General features: G+C 36.4%; 1 protein-coding gene across 10 annotated transcripts in view; it reads right to left on the reverse strand.

Moving 5' to 3' along the window:
* The window catches only part of CHD9 (chromodomain helicase DNA binding protein 9), a 97872-nt gene that overhangs the window by 10530 nt on the left and 65629 nt on the right, over positions 1–21713 (reverse strand). For 8 of the 10 annotated variants that reach the window (XM_064459392.1, XM_064459389.1, XM_064459394.1 and 5 more), the window contains 21 exons: positions 20825–20968; positions 20057–20312; positions 19022–19232; positions 16736–16931; positions 15795–15962; positions 14998–15177; positions 13374–13484; positions 12485–12681; positions 11636–11835; positions 10983–11142; positions 9948–10037; positions 8871–8974; positions 8621–8738; positions 7883–7940; positions 7518–7560; positions 7148–7367; positions 6814–7016; positions 5663–6571; positions 3447–3610; positions 1086–1358; positions 106–274 (listed from right to left, as the gene is read on the reverse strand). In XM_064459392.1, the coding sequence (XP_064315462.1) occupies positions 106–274; positions 1086–1358; positions 3447–3610; positions 5663–6571; positions 6814–7016; positions 7148–7367; positions 7518–7560; positions 7883–7940; positions 8621–8738; positions 8871–8974; positions 9948–10037; positions 10983–11142; positions 11636–11835; positions 12485–12681; positions 13374–13484; positions 14998–15177; positions 15795–15962; positions 16736–16931; positions 19022–19232; positions 20057–20312; positions 20825–20968 (4174 nt within the window). The remainder of the gene's footprint in view (positions 1–105; positions 275–1085; positions 1359–3446; positions 3611–5662; positions 6572–6813; positions 7017–7147; positions 7368–7517; positions 7561–7882; positions 7941–8620; positions 8739–8870; positions 8975–9947; positions 10038–10982; positions 11143–11635; positions 11836–12484; positions 12682–13373; positions 13485–14997; positions 15178–15794; positions 15963–16735; positions 16932–19021; positions 19233–20056; positions 20313–20824; positions 20969–21713) is intronic. The other 2 variants (XM_064459396.1, XM_064459395.1) reach the window with 2 other exon arrangements.

Below are 21713 nucleotides of genomic sequence, written 5' to 3' on the forward strand. Positions count from 1 at the left end.
AACATCACAAACATCTCTCTCCACTGCCTATATACTGAGATCAACAGAAGAACCCAGAAGACAAGATTTATTACAAACTCTCATGCCCTCTAACATTTTACGTACCTGATTCAGGAAGTGATTTTGGGAAGTTGACAAGGCTGATTTCTGAAGCATTCTGGAGTTCACGTAGCCGAGCCAGGTATTGCTGCTGTCCAAGTGCACCTTCCTCGCTTTCAAATGGCCTTTTCTGAGACAGTCCCTGCTTCTGAAAAGTCAATTTCAAACCACCTTCCTGTTAAATAAATCCCAGGGTTAGAAGAGTCTCTGCTGAAGCAGAAATGACTACTTCATAATCAGGATTCTCAAAGACAAACATTTAGTCCAGAAGAGTTGAGGAAGAATGAAAGCATTGCACTAGACCTTAAAACAAGTCTTGCTTCTCTTCCATGTAACAAAATGTGAACAGAAATTTTATGGAATTGCTTCTTTGAATGTCAATTTTAAATTACTTACTACTTTAACTGAAAAATCCAGACACTGAACAGCTGTCTACCTCCCTAATCTCGTTCTAAAGAAATGCCAAGCCCAATTACAAGAGAAAGTTTTCATACATTTTTATGTGCTGCCAACAGGTCTCGAACTACAGATCAGGAAAATGTTTGAAGCTTCTAGCCTGCATTGAAACTGGGAAATTTACCTGTAACCCTCCAAAAGGCCATGAAATAATAAAGTGCTTGCTGGATAGGACATGCTGAAATGTTAAAAAAAAGCCAAATCACAGAATACCTTCTTTTACTGACCAGATTTCTTAGAAACAGCATAACACAGGCTGTCTGAGGAAGCACCAGAATGGTGAAATTTCAATTCAGAGACAGAAACAACAGTGATTCCTTCCAGTGGTTTATGGAAATTAAACAAACCCACCACTCCCTCCCCAAATCAAACCCAAAAACCAAACACTCCATGCCCAGAAGCAGCAGACCCAAATACCCACAAACAAGTGTGTGAAGAAAGTGAGAGTGAGAGCAGGCAGCCACTTGCAGGTAAAGCATGCCGCACACCGCAATCGCAATCAGGTCCTAGGGCAATAAAAATAAACATACGTCATTGATTTTCACTGTAAACTCCTTTTCTCGTACATGCTTCTTCACCTTTGACATCTGTGGTGATTGATCATATTCTTCTTTAACACCTGCAAGAGGGGGTGTTGGTGCGCTGGGCTCACTGTAATCTGCAGCTGCACCTGGGCTATCCAGAAGTTTGGTTGTGTAGAAAGATGCCACCGTATTGCTGTCATAGCTCCTTCTTGCTGAAGGCCATTTACCTTTCAACACTGTTTGACAAATACTATCAAGTCGATTAATCATAACTCGATCCTAAAAAACAGAGAAAATCGTTTTATAAGAGTAATGCTTACCAACACCGTACACATTACATTTATGTATTACCTTCTAATTCTAAAAAGAAGAGAAATGACAAAATTGTTAATCACTAGACTTGGACCTAAAAGGTTTCTAAGTTCCTAGATTTGTACAGATTTCCTGTAAATCTTTGTGAAAGCCACCTCTGTACTTAATTTCACCACCTGTGAACAAATATGCACTCTCATCTACCAGGGTCTGGGGCCTGCAAATGCCTGGAACACATTATCTCACTAATTTTTAAAGGAAAGATATGGTAGCTACCAAAGCAGTATTTGTGGGTCTGGCTTTGAGGCATTGGTAGCAGTGTCTGAACCTGTGGGCAGTACTATAATGTATCTGGCAAACAGCATTTAGAAATCTAAATCTACATGCTTTTATTCATGTCTCATTTTAGCTTTTGAAACCATATTATTCCTCATTCACATTCTCAGACACCAAACACAGGTTTAACTTCAAGCACCTGCATAATACACAGATATCGAGTCCCAATAAAATCAGCTAACTACCTGTAGACTCCTGAAACTACCAAGTTTTCTGATACTTTCAGAGTGTAGTTATTTGAAAATAAGGAGTGTGAACACTAAAATTACCTGTTCTGTAAGCAAACATTTTTTGCCAAGTTCAAGACCCTCCCCGTATTTAAAATAAGTCTGATTATGTATGCACTCAATGTCATTTTTCACAATATGCCAAGCACCTGTGATGTGAAAGCTATGCTCCTCTTCTCAAAATGAATGTTCAAAAATTATGAAAAGTAGTATTTAGATTTAAATGCATCTTCCAGGAGCAAATGTAACAATAACTAAAAGCTCCTCAAAGGTGAATCCTGTATCTGTTCTTCCTGTTCCATCGCTCTTTGTCTCCTGTGTCACCCTCCTTTCAGACTTTCCTCAACTGTCTCACCTTGAAACTTTTCCTTCATTACAAGCTTGTGATCTGGCTCTGAATTTTCAAGCTGATTTGCAACTCATGCCTGTTGCACAGGAGGAGATTTTGAAATGATGCTTTTTATTAAAACACCAGTGTATTTTTTAAATATAGCATATGTAGCAACACACCAGACATGCTAAAACATGCTAAAATTGCTTTAGAACTATTGAAAAATACAAGCATCAAAAAAATCTCTCACAAAAGCTAACAACACATGGGATTTCGTACACTTCAGAAAAAAGGTGACACTAAAACCTGTAAGTGTAATACTGACTATAAAAGTAAGTCAACTTTTCAAGACCTAGACTATGTCCAAGACAGTATGAATTTCTTTTTATGTCAGGAAAGAAACCTATCCAAAAATATTTCACAGTTAAAGTTTATGCATTTAACAGGCATTCCTGCAATTCACAATTTTTGCTTCATCTTCTTAGTAAGCTAGTAATTGAAAGTTTAAGAAACTTCTCTGCAATCTTCCAAGCTACGTCAGCCATAGAAAATCAGATATGACTGAAGAGCTTAAAAATATTCAGTCCTTATTTCAAACAAGATGAATTTCCAGTCACTTCGTGTTATTATATTTTCAAAGTAAACTTCAAAATTTCATGAATTTCACTAATTCCCATATGGAGTCACAGAGTTAAATTTTAACATAAGAGCTGTATGACACCAGTGCTTCAGCCAGTCTAACATGACTTAGGATTCTGCATCGTAGCTGAAGGAGTCCTACTACTATTGAAGTTATTTAGCTTAACTGATTTTTTGTTCTGTTTCATGTTTTACTTTCTTTTGGACTACTCTAAACAACTCTTACTGACTTAAGATCATCCAAATACCTGATAAATTATCTCATCTCCATCTTAAATATGCTTCCTTTGAAGGTTTGTTTCCTGTGTGAAAATTCTGTCATTTACAGATATAGCTATATAACTGACGTATGAAATGCTTGGTCATAATTTTAATATAATTCACCATGAACAAAAATCTGGGTTTTCTTCCAAGCTCTCCCCACAACTCAGTGCTCTGGTTTTAACATATTTAATTGAATACTAATGTCAGACCCCACCTTCCCCTACAACTCTGGTTTTCAAAGCAGTATTATAAACTTGCCTTTGGCCAGTAGGATGCAGCCAACATGTATCCACCTTGTAGGAGATAACTGGAATTTGGTGTCCCATTGTTCATCTGGAAACTGTCTTGTGTTTCATCTTGTGTTGTACTCAGAGAGGCTACACTCTCTTCATCATATGCTTTTATATGTGGGGTTCCTTCTGCTGAATAAAACCACTAATATCATTTGATGTTGTGAAGTTGAACACTCATTGTAAGAGGTTTAGTGAACAAAACACACAGAACAATGTTCAGAGAAAGTCCAAACACAACGTTAAACTGAAGAATTGACCTGTTAGGTTTTTCAGGATGATTGCTCATCTTTTTCTAGGCACGTAAATTCCACACATATTCCTGTTAATATTTCAAGAGCTTAACATGTCAAACATCAGCTATCTGAAAACAGCCATGCTTTAGAATAATCTGATAGACAGCCCTTACAAAGGAAATACGTTAAAATAAGTAAGCCAACATGCACTGAAATGCAGAATTAAATTGAAATGAAAGGTGTCTATCACGGGACCATGGCAAATCTATTATGATACTACTTAAAAAAACCAACACCATTTCATTTACAGGATGGAATGCTGGATGTTCCACGCCTTGAACGCGTGTGCCCACATAATTTAATTTTTAAAATTTTGATCACAGAGAGTTTTTTCCTAGTATCTTTGCAGTCTGTCCTCCAACCTTCTTATACTACTCTCATTATTATTTTATTTTTGCCTCCATCTAGACAACAATGTGAGATGCTGCCTGAAAAGGTAAATACTACAACACAATGATTAAGAGTATTGAGGGACAATTCTATAGAACTCAAATTTGTCCTTAATAATAGCTATTTAGCGAGACATCTGATACAATGCAGTTGTCCCTTAAAAGATGTTTCAAAATTGAAAAGTATGCCAAAGGTCCATGATCACTGTACAACATATGAAATAAAAACTGGGCTTAAAACTAAAATGCAGATGAAGTTAACAGAATTTTCCAGCATTTACTAATCTCTTCAACACCAATTTACAGCAAAATATCCACAAAAAGAAAGGCTGACTGGTTTACAAGATTTTGCAATCTACAAATCACACAATTACTTGCCTAAACAGACTGAGCCGGCAGAAAGCAGCCCTAGTATCTACACTTGTAGTATATGTTACAGCATGCAAAACCTAGACGTAAATATTTATGTCATTATAAGCATTCCCCTTCTCTGGCTGTTTTCATGGTTGCATACAACTTTTTCCTCTGAAAATATCCTTCCACTGCTACAGGTAGCAACAGCTTAATAATTTTAAGTGGCATGTCACTTGTCCCATAATCATTTTCCCAGTAAATTAACCCTATGATATCCATTTGTCATTTCCACAGACAAGAGGATCCCTCTGATTAACATAATGCCTTCTTCCCTGAGTATTGGAAAAAAAAAAATCTTATCTTCTTATGCTGTAATCCCACTGCCTAACTTCATCCTCTTCTTTTTTCTATTATCATTTGTTATCACGCAGTACAGAAATCTTGTCACATTCTGAGCTTCAATGGGGCAAGAGTAGAGGACATTTCATAGTATCAAAATAAGGAATTTATTAAGTAATGAGTGGCTTATTTATTAAAATTTTTCACTGATCAGAGGTTTTTGCTTCAAAAGTGTCTCTGTTATTTGGTTCCATGCTCTGTAATCACCTCAGTCTTCTCTAAGCATTTGAAAACTTTCAGTGCAAGTACACTGTTTGGCCACCTCTGGTTTACAAGAAAAAGCAGCTAACATTATAGCTTGGACAGAAAGAAGCTTGCAGATTTCACAAAAGCACAATGAGGAAGCTACAAAGACAGGTGAGCAAGAGTGGAAAATACAAATGGGGAAACCAAAAGAACCCCTATATTTAGGAAGAAAAAGAAACAGTAGTAGGAAATCCACACACAATATATATTTCCAGAAAATATCAGCCATTCAGCTCTCCTCCCACACATGAACCACATGCACAGTAAGCTTGGTTAGGGAATCAGTCAACAAATCCTAACTACCTCATCCAAGGCACTGATATGGAGCAAAGAAAATGCTGTATCCGTGAAATTCTTACAACTCACTTGAAGAATTAAACAGATACATTTATTTAAGTTTACTTTTGTGGGATTTAATATCCTTTTTTAGACATTTTTCCATTAAGAATAAACTTGTTCAGTGTAAGAGTTATACTGCAGAAATAAGACTACACACATACCACGTTTTTGTGCCTCCTCTTCATCACTATCACTCTCTTCAGACGATGATGATGATGACGATGATGATGAGGAGGAGGAGGATGATGAGGATGAAGATGCTGAAGAACAAGATGAGGATGATGAAGAGCTAGAACCTGATCGAGAGTGTGAACAAGATGAGGAAGACGAAGAGGATGAAGATGATGACCTGGAAGAACAGGATGATCTATCTGAGTCAGAGTCTGAGTCAGAGCTAGAGTCAGATCCCCTTTTGCTGACTCTCTGTTTTTTGGAAGCTGGGTTTGGAGTTAGAGGCTCTGTCCTTGCTGCCACCATGCGCCTGTCTGTTTCAGTCTTCGCGCTAGGTTTGTGGTCTATATTTTGTATTGGTGTGCCATTTTTTGGACTCAGAGGTTCAGATTTCATTATTGTTTGTGTCTCCTCTGTAGACATAGATTCCTCTTCAGAAGACTGAGGGTCCTCTTTCATATTTTCACTTTTAGCTTTTGCATCCTCAAAAGCATTCACTTTAGGATCTGACAATCTTGACTGAGGTGTAAGAGGAGAAGCAGATAATGCCATCTGGTACTGATGCAAGAGTGGAGTAGAAGTCCTTGAGAGTGCCACTTTATTTTGATTATAGTTCCTCTGGGCAGACATAAATGAGAGTTCAGGATCACGAAGAATATGATAATCTGTCCTGCTGACTCCATGTTTAGCAGCTCCAATAAGTAAATCCCTGTCATGAGTCCCACACTCCCACCAGACAGGTAAGTCTGGGTTTGGCTGGCATAGCTTTAGTCGTTCAAACAACTGTGGGTGTCTAAGAGCCTGTTCTCGCACTTTCCTTAGAAGTTCAATGCGATACAAAGTCCGAGAAGCACGCTCCTCTGTAATTGGTTGGATAAAAATGTTTGGGTCTACGAGTTCTGTATTAAAACAAAACAAAGATGAGAATTTGGCAAAAAAAACCCACAGCAAAGCAATACTAGAAGTTGATTGGTTAATATATGCTTCCCCATTATAAACTTTCAATTTTACACGTAACATGTTTCCTTATTTCCTTCTCCCCCATTTTTGTTTTGGAACATATGAAAGAAAAACCTTTTCAAGATAAGCACTGACAACAGAAATTACAGATAAAACTAAAAGTAAAACCACATACACCCACCTTCTTTTGAGGGGAGACGACAGACTCTCCGGCACATTGACATAAATGCATACAAGTACTTCTCTAAGCTCTCATCAGTTTTCTTATGTAGTCTAGCCATTGCTCTAAATTTGGTCCAATCAAATCGTCCCCTTTCAGGATCAAACACCACTCCAAATGTGGACACAACTCTGTAAAAGTCAGCTTCTTCTCTTCTTGTCCACCTTGATCAGCAAGGAAATAATTGGAAGTCCTATCACTTTCGTCATTGTTTCACGCAGCTAGCAATTATTATTTCCTCAATATTTTTAATGTAAGGATGTATTAAAAATGTGTGCTTGCATGCTGCACATACCTTTGCTGTCTTTCAATCTTAGCAGCCATCTTTGGATTTAGAGCAGCTTCTTCAAATGGAGGCTGCATCATACTAGTTTGTACTGGGAACGCTGGCTGGATCTGCTGGGCCTGCCTATTTTTGCTTGTTCGTTGATAAGCTGTTATTAGGCGGCGAAGACGTGTTGTTAAGGCAGACTGAGTTGGCCAATAGATTTTGTCTCCTTCCATCATTTGTCCATCTGTATTAAAACAAAGCACAGGAAAAATAATCATTGCTAGTGCATATGGTCCTATATTAGGCAATCTAAATATATTTTAGCTATGTCAGGAGAATTAAACAATTCGAAATAGATTGAATTGGCTCAGATTTGGAAGTTCAATGTATTTACCTCCATCTGCTATTACTAGATCACCTGGGGATGAAACATCATCCTGTAGAGAAACAGAAGTAAAGCAAAAATTTAAAAAGTAACCCTCTCCAGAGATTTAGCTTAAACTTATATCTTGCTAACAATTTCTGAATATGACAAAGAACAGGAGTAACATCCATTCTGGACAAATGGCTAACAAGGCGTACAACAGAATTACATGATTCCATCCCATTCCCCCTGCCCATACAACTGCAGGAACACAGAGAATAAGTTCCATCAGTTTAGAGAAATATAGAAAAATGTAGTAATTTACTCAACAAAAAGGTGGAAGTATATACATTCTATGTGCGTTAAGAGGAGCTATTAATAGGTGCCTACTATACCTCTATGTCATCTTTAAACATTGCTGGTGCTGGTTTATATTCTGGATCTTCTACATCCCTGTTAAAATTGCAACACAGAAGAACACATCTTAGTAAAATTTTGGAGGCCCTTACACTCTTTTCAATTAAGCAAAACTTATTTCAGTTAGACATATTGTATTTGATTTTCTATTTGAAGTGAGGAAAATATTTAATGGCTTCAATCCTGCGGCCCCACCCTCCCCCCAAATTCAATATCTCATTCAAAGATGTTCTTTACGACCACAGCTGCTAACCTCACTGATGAAGCAATGAATAAAAGCAGTTCTGCCTTTCAGCAGTTATCAGTGACACTCAAATAGATCTACTGGGGTCACTGGTTAGCTACACAAGACTAATACACCAAGCTGACTGACCTGAAATCAAGTTAAATAGGTCTGTAGTATTCTGCCTCTGAAGGCTTTTGCACTTCAGTGTCTAAGTAACATTTCTGATACAGCAACACAAGGTAGAGTCATTGTTAACAACAAGTTGCTGCATTGTTCCTTTAACTGTGAAATCCCAAACTTCAATGGTTCTGTTACACTGTTCTTAACTCTTTTCCACTCTGTGGGAGTAAAATCAAAGTAGTATTCTTCATAACAATGACATCAAACTAATACAAAACCAGTTAAGAAGAGGATAAAGTACAACATAAAAATTTCGTCTCATTTACTTTAAGGCCCTGAAACATTCATGCCCACTTTTAAGTGCTCATACCCATCAATATAATCATTTGCTCTCTGTTCAGCTGCAACTGCTTTTTCATCTGGCTTGCCAACCCTTTCCAAGAAGCACAGTGCTGGGTCTGCTCTAATAGTGTTGTATTTCTCATAACCTATAAAGAGGGGGGGGGAAAAGGAAGTGGCATAAAGTCACTTTTCAGAGTAAGCCGTAAAAAAAAAAAATTGTGTAGGGTGTTTATATTGAGGGTCAGGGAAGTACATACGTAGTCATCCATATCACTCACCATGTTTAAAAACTCCAATTAGAAGGGATTTATCTGCATCTGCATCCCACCACTCGGCAGGAACTTCAGAGTGATCTGGCTCAGGGACCCAAACATCAATTTCACTAAGGAGAATCACCAAGAGCACAGCAACATAAATAATATTCAGAGGTAGAAATGAATTTTTCTCTTTGTACATTTGTACTTTACGTGGGATTTTTAAACTTCTCTCTTCAAGCACACATATACAACATTCCACATCCAAACTAATTCAAATATTACTTTGAAGGTTGTAAAGAGTCCTAGGATTGAATTTTTTAATGTGCTTTGCTGTTTAACAGTAACAGTTAAAAAGTGGATGGTTACGCTACTAAATTACGTAAGCCACACATACAATATTAATTTATCATTAATAATAATTTGATAACCTAAAAACCTGAGACATACAAATTTGCAATACAAAACACCCAGACAGCTTGGTATTTTATATTTGACAGAGGAAGAATACAAAAGCAGAACGAGCATGCAATAGTGTTACTCTCTCAGTAAACTCTGCTGACTCCTAGCAGTTTGAGCTTGCAAAAACTTAGCAAACCAAGGATTATCTGCTTTTATGTTTAATAGCACGAGATGGACTGCGCTTCCACAAACATTTATAAAAGCTTTCTAGATCAAAATAAAACTTTCTATCCACCACAAGCTCCTGTAGCAGTGAGTTCAAGGGTTTCCAAACAGCAATACTTCTATTAAAAAAAAAAAAAGGGGGAATATGCGGCATATAACCAAAAATGTGCATAAAGAGGCAGGAAAACCTCACAATTGGAGTGTCGAGTATGTAATTCTATCTTTCACTCACTGTTTCAGTCTGACTTAATTTTACTTTATAGAGCTAGCCTCATAAATAGGAATCAGGACTTCCTCATGTCAAGTCAATACAAAGTGTTTCGCAAACAAAGAATAAGCAAAACATTTTCTCACAGCCTCAGGATACAATTATTTGGTTTTAACATTTCTTATTTAGGTCTAAGAAGATGTCTGAACGTTCATTTGATAGTTTACATTTAAAATAAACAAGCAAAAAACCTCTCTATAGTTCACCTGGCATCAATTCCATCAAACACCTTTTGGAATTCATTACCAATGACTTCTTGTTTTAAGTAATACAGCATTCTTACTCGAAGCAAGACCCTAAACAGAGAAAAAAAGTAAAATATTAGCACTCCAAAAGCTTTCCATAGTTGTGAGTGGTTGTTTAGTTTTTTCTGTTGTAATATCACAAAGCTTTCAAGTAATTTTCCTAAAACATACTTCCTTCAGTTTTAAGAGGACATAACCTCCAATTCAGGTCCCCTAACAGTTTTTATTGCAATCACCACTACACATCATTTCATCACAAAAATTCTTTCAAAGCCTAAACAAAGGCCAGGGCCAGCAGAACACTCCTCACTTGCTTCAGAAAATACTGCTAAGAACAAACTGCTGTCTCCCTTTTCCTGCTTAGAAGATTCCCTTCGAAAGAACTGAGCAGGCTGACAATGAACATCTTCCACATAACCTTCTCATTCCTCTCACTTTGAATTTGGTGCATGTCCCCAATGGCTTCTCCACGGTTTCTCTCAATTCTTGACTACAGCTGTATGAAGTTTTCAAGCAGAGTATGGCAAGTTTTGCTACAGAAAAATAATTTATCTAAAACAAGCTCATTCATGGCCACGTATAAGCTTTCCACAAGCTAGAGGCTCAGATTCACAGAAGCCCAGAAAACATGCCAGGTAAACAGCATTAAGATTGAGGGACAACAACTTTAGTGCTTTCTGTTTCATTGCCAAGCACTCTGAAACAGTTCAGTCCTTTGGCTGCTACAAGGCTCCCCAAACATGCTAGCAAGATGTCTCTCTCTTCTGTACAGACACATACAGTTTCTTTAGAAGTAACAGAATTACTTTCAGTGTCAAATACTCAGTTCACCTCCTAATATACTGCAACCTATTTATTTTTATCAAGCTAACACCATTAAAACTTGTTTCTTCATAGTGCCACAAGTATTTTCAAGTCTTCTAAGACAAAGAGGAATTAGGAGAAAAAAGAATCTTTACATAAATATTGGAAGACATTCACACTTCAGCTGCTTACTTGTTGCAGTGGTGTTTTATGTGCTTTTTGTATCCTTCATCTTGCAACAGATGTTCTGGATTGTATTTTCGAAGCCATTCTGCTTTGTGTATATCGAAAGTGCTAGCCTGGGTCTTCACTTTTTTTCCTTTTCTTCCTCTAGGCACAGGGGCTGATAAACCTATGCAATTTAAAATACAATGCAGTAACAGGTACATAGAGACCCTCATGACACTTGGAGTTCCTATATCCTATACCAGTATTGTGACCTGCAGTGCAGGAAAAAATACTAGCATCACAGCCTCTGGATAAGGTTTTTTTATTTTGTCTCTCAGAGCATCTCTGGAGTACATTTCACCAGCTAAGGAAAAAGCAGGGGAGAGGGAAAGAGAGGAGAGTGTGTTGTCACCTGCTATGAAACAGAACAGGCTCTTAGGAACTGAAATGAAAAGAAAGCTTACACAGAGTATACCAATCCATTTGTGTAATCCATCAAATACAAAGCAAAGCAGAAATGACACTTCTTTTCCCATCAATCGAATTGCGTATGTGGAATAAATTCCATTGATTTCAAGTAGGACACATTCAGGTTTTTTCTTTTTGCTGTTTTTATCCCAGTACCACAGGCATACGTATATGAAGCTATTTAACTGCAGGAACACATAAGTCCTTACCAAGGTGATTCTGTAACTCTCTTGTTTGGCCATCCTCTGTTGGGGTAATGAGATCCCATATAAAACTTTTTATTTTCTCATCCCCTCTGTAGTGAACAAGACAATAGGCTAATAGAGCTCGGCAAATTATCTCCACATCCTGTTCATTCAGCTGTCTCTTGAAGCGACCATGTGACAAAATTTCTCTCCATCGACCCCACCTAGTCCAAAGTGAAACACAAATCAGCATTTAAAAGTGAAACACTTGGGTAGCCTGTAGACTCCTGTTACAAAAGGGATTTTCTCTGTAAAGTATTTAGCCTTCCACTTTTTTCCTTCAGCTGAAGTTACTGAGTGGAAATATGAAAGTAACACTTGCAACAAAACTGCATCTGTTAAAACAGCATTTTAAACAAAACTTGCCTGTTTAGAAAAAAATATGGATCATTGTTTTACGCTTCCAAGACACAAAACTGATGGGAACTCATACTGATAAGCAAATACAGTCAACTATCTTACAAGATGGGTGAGAGAAGACCTAAGAGTTTACTTCAAATCAACATATTAAGTGCCTGCAGCACTTAATGTAATCATTTTTAGAGAGAAAACTGTAGTGCCCTTGCTAAATGTCATATTCTCCTTTGAAGAAATATTTTCTCCTCTCTAATGTTTCTTCAATTGCAAATTGTCAGAAAGATTTATACAGGGTGCATGACAAACTCACATAAATTCATATTATAAATAAATTATTTACATACACACCAGGTTACTGTCAATACAGCTGAAAGTTATTCAATAAATACAATTTAGTATATGGAAAAATACTATTTTTTTCAAACTTCCTAGAATGAAGCAAGATATATACAATACCCATAGACCAGCAAGTTTTTTTCCACCCGAAAGCACTCTGTTCTTCCATATCCATTGGAGCGGTCACAAGGCCTGCGGAGTTTTGGTTTATCATCACCCTCGCTCTCCACCTCAGACAACTCAGCCAGCTCATCTTTTGTAGCACTAAAGGGCCGTGTTTGTTTCCTAATTCTTGGGGTATCAATAACCAGGCTGTTCTGCAAAATTTCAAACAAACCTTGTCAGAGAAACAGCTGATAAGTTTTTATTGAGTAGATGGCTTCAGTTCAGAAACAACAATTTCTAATAACGTCATTACTGGTATTTTGTAGACATCACAGTAAACACTCATAAAGTAAAACACTTTCTGGTATTTAAGGCAAGAAAAAATGTGTGTCACACCATGATGCCAGTACAATGGTTATAAACAATACTGAGTACCTCATCTGAGCTGAACACTTACACCGACTATGCTGCAGTTTCTGTGAGTAAAAAAGGGGCACTGAAACCTTTTCAGAACTGACTGCACGGGAATGCCTTCAAGTGTAAGGCATAACTTCCAGTATTATAAAATTGATGTCATTCTTAAGCAGCTGTTTTGCAGATTCCAGCCAGGATTTACAGACCGAGAAACAGGGCAATCAGAATAACTACACACTTTCAACCATTTCCAGGTCTGTGACAAACATCAAAGAGTCCCCCAAGCTCTTTTGGGACAGAAGGAAGCTAGAAAATACTAAAGCTACCAGCAGGCTGATTACCCATGCACAAACCAACCAGGAGAAAAAAAAAAGTCTAATTTGTTGAAATATTAATGAAAAAAGCAGCAGAAATCCTACACCTGCTATTTCAGAATTCAACAGCAAGCACACACCACAAAAAACGTGCATTAAAAAAAAGAAATACTTACTCTACCACTGATAGCATCTATATCTATTTCTGCTTTTTTGGCCCATTTCTGCCAGAAGTTGGGATCATCTAGTGAAATATCAGTCCTGTTTCCAGATGCAACAAAACTAGCCTGCAATGAATAAAACTAAGTCTTACCAACATCACACATGAAAATTCTGTAGAGTTTGAATGTCTCAGTGCTGTGAAGACTGCATAACCTCATTTCATCAAAAGTCTCCCAAGCAAGACTTTAGAAGTCAGAGTGCAAAGCAACTCAAAAGTTCTTCTCCCCCTTAATTTTTTAAAATCAGATCCTTAATATATCAGAAAAATCTAATGAACTTTTATGCACTGTCAGGAGAGAGGAACATTAAGCAGCAAGATTCTTCTGCTTCTAAGTCTGAATCTAATTTACTTGAATAGAAGAAAATAGAATCTTTTTAGGAGGCTTATCAGCATTTGGGGATTTCATCTCATGCAAAAGTACTTGCTTGAGGGAAGTTTCAAAGGAGTGTTTAAACTACCAACAATCAAAGCTTGAGAACACAGAATAAGCTTAATTTCAGAGGTGTTAAAGAAATCCTGATACGCTGCTTTTGGGAAAAGAGTAAATATATATAAAAATTTCTAACTCTTCTGATAAAAAGACAGTGATGATGATGTTTCCCTAATTGGTTTCCTATCTCTTCATTGGAAGTCTTCCTTATTTAACCCACAATCAGCAAAATATAAGAGAGCCTAAATTAACGTGTATTTAGACATAATAAATATACATATATATCCTTAAATTTTCTCCTTTTGCTTTGCCTTTTCTTTTTCCGAATTGTCATAACTACATTGGTGAAGTACGCATGTTACGCACTCACTTATACTGCTTGGTATTTTTTAAAAATTATTTGTCTGTTTTTAATTTACCTGAATTTGTATTTATTCAGAGTCATATTTACATAGGCTTTGGATAATAAGGAGTCCAAATTTAATTTTTGTTCTGTTCATCCAATTTTTCAGCTCAGGCTTTTGGATGCTGTGGTATTACTGTTTTTCTCTTACCAACCAAAAATTAGAATGCATTGGTCCAATTTTTTTCTATACTATTACTCTAGACCTTAGATTCTCAGCCCCTCCCCCCATGTACCTATATATACTCTCCACCCCCTGCTATTTTAGGAGCTTTTATTTTGGTTTTCAAACTCTTATGAAAAAAGCTAAAGGTTCAAACTATATCGTATATGCAGGCATTTTTAGAATAAGCCTATTTTCAATCTTTTTAATTGTCTTATATACATTTCCCCCTGCTCTTAATATATCTGAATCCAAATGGATCTCTAAACAAAACTGGTTTAATATTCTTGGTTAACACAGTCCATTTTATCTCACACAAATCCTAGCCTTTTCTAAAGCAGCGCACATGTATTACTCATCTTTGCTCAAGTATGCTCTTTGCATCTGACATTTACTCAATCTGTATGTGCAAATCAGATTTTGCTATGGGCATGTTAATATAGAACCCCAAAATATACTTAACACACAGACATTAAATACAAGTAAACATTACTTTAAAAAAAACCAAAACCATAAGCTTTACAACATCCAATTACATTTACAGCTCTATACTGTCACAGAACAACTTGCTGCTTCTGCACCTTAGCAAACGTGGAGCCCCTTCCTTCTGATTCAATTGTGATAGTTTTAGTACGACGCTGCAAAATTTGGTCAATGTCTTCCTCACAGAATTTAGAGCCTTCATCTTCCTCATCCATAATGGCACCATATGCACCTCTTCGAAGCAAGTCTTCTATTTCTTTTTTTGAGAGTTGTTGAATCTAAGCAAATAAAATAGGTTGTAGACAGTCAAGGAAAAAAAAAAACACCACACAAAAACACCACCAAAAAACCGCCATCAAACCCTGCAGTCTTCGCAATTTCTCTTTCCCTTTCTGCAACCTAACTGTGCCTTACATTTTATAAACTTAAAATCTATATTACTGAAAGCTAAGAGTAAAGTCTAGCTGACAGCTGAAATAATTTGTTATGTGGGTTCCAGTACACAGTTTTACAAGCATGTGTCTTTTTTGTTTTGGCTATCCTCAACACTGTGATGAATGTAGTTTTAAAAAATTACCTGTTGATACAAGATTTAAATCTCATCTAACACTGAAGTAAAATATTATATTAATATGAAAGATACAGGAGACAAAGGGTAACTTTTCTCCTTGTTTTAACTTTGACATTATCTACCTTAGACCTTAAGAGATAAGAAATAGTGAAAGATTTATCACAGTAACTGACTACATTTAAAATTATGTCAACTATATTGTTAACCCACCTCAGAAAAAGTAAGAGATGGAAATGACAGAAAAATGGCAGCTTCTGTAAAATAGCTCCCACATGATTACAAAAAAAAACAACGTAAGTTACTTCAAGAAATAAGTGTACATACACCACCGACACTGTTTTCTCTTCCACTCATACTCTGTAAGACAGCCTTATCCAGTCCCAGTTTCAGACTTGCTCTGTCAAACATCTCTCTCTCATAGGAGTTACGCGTTATCAGTCTGTAGACCTTCACGGCTTTGTTCTGACCAATCCTGTGACAACGGGCTTGAGCCTTTTGAAGAAAGGGAGAATGGCAATAAGCATTTAGACTTAGCTAGGAATAAAATAAAATTCTTTTAACAAATTGCTTCTGCTGTAGCGCAATCTGAAAAACAATAGCATGAACTCAAAAGGAAGTCAATTCACATTGAAGTAAATAGAAGTGATCAGACATTTTTCACACTGTGAACAGTTTTCTAAAAACAGTGTATTAAGTAAAACGCAGTTGAATGATCTGCGCTGAATGCTACTGAATGGTATTCCTCTTGCAGTAACACTAGATAAAAAGGCATGCTAACTCTTAAGTTATCTGATCTCCATATACAAATCGTAAAAGATTTATGACTTGAGAACGGATCCAATTTCAGCATCCAATTCCTAGACTTGATTAACTCCCTGTTTCTTAATATATATTAATAATTTTCTATATATTATGTTTTAACTGAACAGCTCTATTTCCATAAACTGCATTAGTCAGCTTATGCAAGATCTAAACCCCCGTTCCATGTCATCAAAATCTTAGAGGTTTTATCAACTCACTTAGTTCACCAGTGTTGTGCTTTTGAAGAGCAATCAACTTGAAATAAAGAGTTAGAACCCAGCCAAACCCAGATGACGTCTCCTACCCAAGTAGAAAGTATTAATCAAAAAACATTAAACATATGCCTTAAAAAACCCTGAACATTTTAAGATGATGCAAGTTCAAAACAGAGACAATATTCAAAGTGACCAAATTTATATCAACCAGGTTGACTTCTTAGGCCTATTATGCTCAAAGGAATTTACCTGCAGATCATTTTGAGGATTCCAGTCAGAATCAAAAATTATACAGGTATCTGCTGCTGTCAAATTAATGCCCAAACCACCAGCTCTGGTGCACAGAAGGAAGACAAAGCGATCGGAATCTGGTTTGCTGAACCGGTCAATTGCAGCTTGTCTGAGATTCCCTCGTACTCGCCCATCAATTCGTTCATATAAGTATCTGGAAATTGCCACAGATACACACACACAAATAATTACAAAATTTTTCATAATTTAAAGGGAGATTAGAACATATCTCCTGCTTGTGTATTTATTCTTTACAGTGAAAAAAGTGATATAAACTAACTTTGATCATCAGTGGATAACTTAGACAGGAATCACAGCAGAACTCACATACCTACAATACTAATACACAGTGAGTCCAAACACTGAGCATTTTATAGCAAGTTCTTCTGAACTTTTTCCATTAAAGCAAGTACCTGCTTATACATACCAGGAAACATGTATTACCATGGCACTTCAATGCATTAAAACACACCATAACCTGAAGTCCCATGTGGACACTTACAAGTTTTTCACATGCTGTTATGCTTGGATCCCTGCCTAGGGTCACAGAAGCAGGACAGTTTACTTTTGTACTGTATACGAAATTGTAACATGTTAGGGGTAACTGAGTAATAAGCAAAAAGCAGTACTTGGTGAGCTGTCATTAGATAAACTACATATGGATTCTGTCAAGATTAAGAGAAATGGAACAAAAATGACATGACAGCACCTTTAACAGACTTTTATCAAGGCATCAATGAATCCAGGGCTTCCTAAAGTAAAACCAGCAAATTTAAAAGCCTAAAGTAAAACTGTCATTTCTGTTACCTTTGATAATTACTAAGCATCCTACAAAACTTGCGAAATAAAGTGAAATGCTTAAAAAGAGAGCAAATACTTTTGTACACTGTAAATGGAGTAAGATGCTGAGTGTGTATCTAGTAGTCAAAAAGCTTCACAAACATTTTTGTTCTAATCAACTATAAAATGGCATGGCAGATAATCCACAGGACCACAGGCATTTTGGCAGGCAGCTGTCTCCTGCAGTCATGAACCCTGTTAAGTATTAAATCTAATCACATGCGCACTTTAACATTCCTAATCAAATCGTAGCACAGAGCAAGTTTCAGCTTCTATGGATTTCAGAAGATTCCACTAGATGCACTAGTCTCAATTACTAGTTACTAGTTACATCATTAATAAAAAGCAATATTCTTCCATGCTAGATTTTAAGTACTACTGTGAAGTTAAAATTAGTCTATTAAAATAAAACCGTTGAGTGTACAGTTCGAATTGATAGTTTTATGAAACAAAAACCATAGAAGCATAGCAGTTACACAAAATTATGACAAGAGGAGGTATTAATATAATCAACTAATGATTTTTGATATACATTCCAGTAACCAGGGCAGAAAGGCTTGACATATTTACTTTTAAAAAACAAAACAAAACATTTTAATTCTATATTACTACGTAGTTCACTGACAAACATATACTTCAAAGTGGTATGTACATTCTAACAAATGGACTATTAAACCAAGCAGAACTATGCCTTTTTATAGTTTTTCAGGTTGATATAGCAACTACTGATTGTAACCAAGCTGAAGGTTAGATTTTATGTGCTAAGGCTTTATCCACAGTATTTAGTCACATGCTTAAATAAGCTCTCAGTTTCCGTGGAGTCAACAGTATGATCAAAGGGTGCTATTATAGTGACAGCAAAAGCCAATCTAAGGAGCTCTTTACAGCTGGCAGTTCAGTCCTGCCGCAAAATTCAAAGCAGTAACAATTCACAAAGGACAGGAAGCCTGTTTTTCTTTTTACATTACTAAAAAACAAACCTCCAGTTGTCTACCACTTTGTACTTATAGTCTGTTGGGGATTACCCCTGTCTGGTCCAAGTTCAACATGATGCAAGTAAAACCTGCTTCTGGGGTGTGGATGAGCAGCTCTGAGCTTGAACTGCCTTGGTTTCTGACTGGCAATGTATGAACAGTACATACATACCAGAATGTTTAATAGAAAAAGCAACAAACAGAAGGCCCATCGTTTGCTAACAACCTCTATTCAGTTGTTCTCTGAAGTTTTTCGTTTTCTGGTGAATAAATGATAAGCCATCACAGAACACAGCAAGTTACACAGCGGTTAGCAAAAAAAAATAATTCCTCTCTTTGGTATGCTGTAATTGTTAATCCTGTGCCAACATTCAAAGATATACCCACTGAAAACAATCTACTACAGAAGACAGAATATGCAGTATCTTACCTTTTATGTATAAGGTAATCCTCCAAAATATCAAGGCAGCGCACCATTTGAGAGAAGATAAGGACCTTGTGGCCTCCTGCTTTCATTTTTGGAAGAAGTTTATCAATAAGAACCAATTTACCAGCAGACTGGATCATTGCTTGCAGATGAAAGTCAGGAGCACTTGGGCTATAAGTTTCTTTAAACTCTCCAAGGATTTTCTCTTCAGCACCTATCAAAGAATATTTCTGTGTCTAAAGGTGTATCTGCAAAATCATCTCCCTATACATACAAGACTAAGTTACCAAAATTCGTGCCTGTACTCTAAATAGCCCCCTTTAGCCACTGCTGGAGACAGAACAAAGCTATGGATTGACTAAAGTCTAGCAAGAACATCTATTCCTATGCTCTTTGAAAACAAGTTTTTAAGCAGAACACCACAGAAAGAACACCTTGAATGAGGTGAAGACCCCAAATTGCAAAAACAAAAATACTTGTTCTCAAGTGTTGTGCGAAAAAACCCCAACCCCAATAATTAAAAATGCAAGTCCATTTGTTGCTGTGATATTTTAAATGGGACATGAGCCTTAAAAACAGTATTTTGACGACCTTTTCTGAAGTCCCACTATGACTGAAATAATAGCCAAAACTTTAAGAGCTTAAAGTGTATTTTCTTGCAAGCAGGAAAAACATCCAAGTTAGTTATAAAAGAGAAAAGCAATGAAGACTGACACAGACCGTATCACTTGCAAAAAGCGTTAATTTTAAAAGTTGGCTCTAGAAGTTCTTTTTCATACTGCTTTTGAAGAGATGTAACATTTTTATGAGGTAATTGCTTCTAATTGTTCTGTGAAATCCTACAAAACAACAAGTTCAGGCCTCATATACGCAACTGCCCCACAACTTTGCCTTACATCTATTAAAAAAATGCTTCCACCTAATCCAATCCTTGGCAAGTCTGGTGAAGACATCAAAGAATTACAACAAAAGTTCTTACATATTTTAAATGAAAGAAGAAATTAGTTAAAAAAGAATCTATGTTTATCATGCATTTACCTTTGATGAGATAAGGGTGATTACAACACTTTCTGAGTTCCATCATCGTGTTAACCAGATTGGGTACATTTGCTTGACCTGCGCCTTTGGATAAGAAAGCAAAATTTTTCTCCAAGATTGCTCGGTAATATTTCTTCTGAATATTAGTTAGTTCTACTTCAATTATAGTTTCCTCCTTGGGAGCCAGCTTTTTTTCTACATCTTCCTTTAATCGTCTGAGCATCATGGGTTTCAGGATAGCTTGTAGTTTCTGAACCTAAATGAAACACAACAGTTTGTTGGAACATGGAAAAGTAATAGTGTAGTTTAATTTAAAAATTTTTAATTCCGTATCACCAATTTTCTTTCCTAGACTTACGTAAGATGTTTTCCAGGGGGGACATATCCTTGTTTTTATCCCCAAATTACTGAAGAATTTTTTTAATGTACTCCAACTCCCCAAAAGTACCTTTTAAGCATTTGTCTGCAAAAACTTTGCCTACAAAGCCAGAAAGCCTCAATTTTTATTATTCTCACTATTTACTTGTCAAATTAAAAAACTAACCCCCAAAATTGAAAATACTTCTTTAACATAAAATATCATACTTGACTGATTTCTACTGCCTGCAGTTTAAAACATTTGCATGACAAAAGAACTCAGAGGTGATACGTGGGGAGGGAAGGTGAGGGTGGGGAGCAATAACAGTTACTATATAAAATGAAAGCTTTTCCTTCGAAGAAGTCACTCAAATACTGTAGCTGAAAATGAACTTATTCAACATGCAATACCTGTTCTTCCGTTTTAAGGTCTCCGAATTCTTGCATGAATGTACATTCAGCAGGAAAACGCAATGGTTCAAGAAAATGAAGAAGGCTAAATAATTCTTCTACTGTGTTCTGCAGTGGGGTACCCGTTAACAGTACTTTATGCTCCTAGAAAAGGAAACATAACTCACGTGACCTTAACGTGCACACATTTGCAAAAACTTGTGTTGAGTCAGAGTGTTATAACCTGAAAATACCAGTTCTGCATGTCACTAAGTGCACAGGTAATACAGATAAGCACGTTTATAAAAAAATAAGTATTTTCTACTAGCTTTTCTTTAAATCCTGTCTTCCTGCATCTGTAACAAAGAAATGACCGAACAGTTCAACTTTTGCCTGTAATATTCACAGATGTATAATCCTCTCCGTCTATAGTGCGGTAAGTACGCTCCAAGCATCTATCAGAAAGCAAGTAAGACGACTTCTGAGAACACGTAGCAACAAGTGTATCAAAGTAATAATGAAGTAAAAAATAACCACAATGCAAAACTAGTCATGGTGCATCTTGTAGTAATGGACCAAAAGCCTGAAGACTCATGGTAGTATCTGCTTTTTAAAACCTTACGCTATATGAAGTAAAAGCTTTAATATGGGACTAAACAATATTTCTGTTTTAAATTTTACTACTTGCTTGGTAGCATTATTACTTGCTTGCTTATATAGTTAAATACCTTGTTTAAAATACTTTCTATGTTTTTAAACATTTAATAATGAAACAGTCTTTGTGCAGTAATTAAAAGCCCATTTTGAATTAAATCGTCATAATCAAAACTAACTATAGAATAGTATAATCAGAAATAGATTCCGCTTACAGTTAGAACTTGCCACACTTTATTTAAAAAACATACCAGCA

This window comes from Phalacrocorax carbo, chromosome 8, assembly GCF_963921805.1.
Source record: "Phalacrocorax carbo chromosome 8, bPhaCar2.1, whole genome shotgun sequence".
Classification (NCBI taxonomy): Eukaryota; Metazoa; Chordata; class Aves; order Suliformes; family Phalacrocoracidae; genus Phalacrocorax; species Phalacrocorax carbo.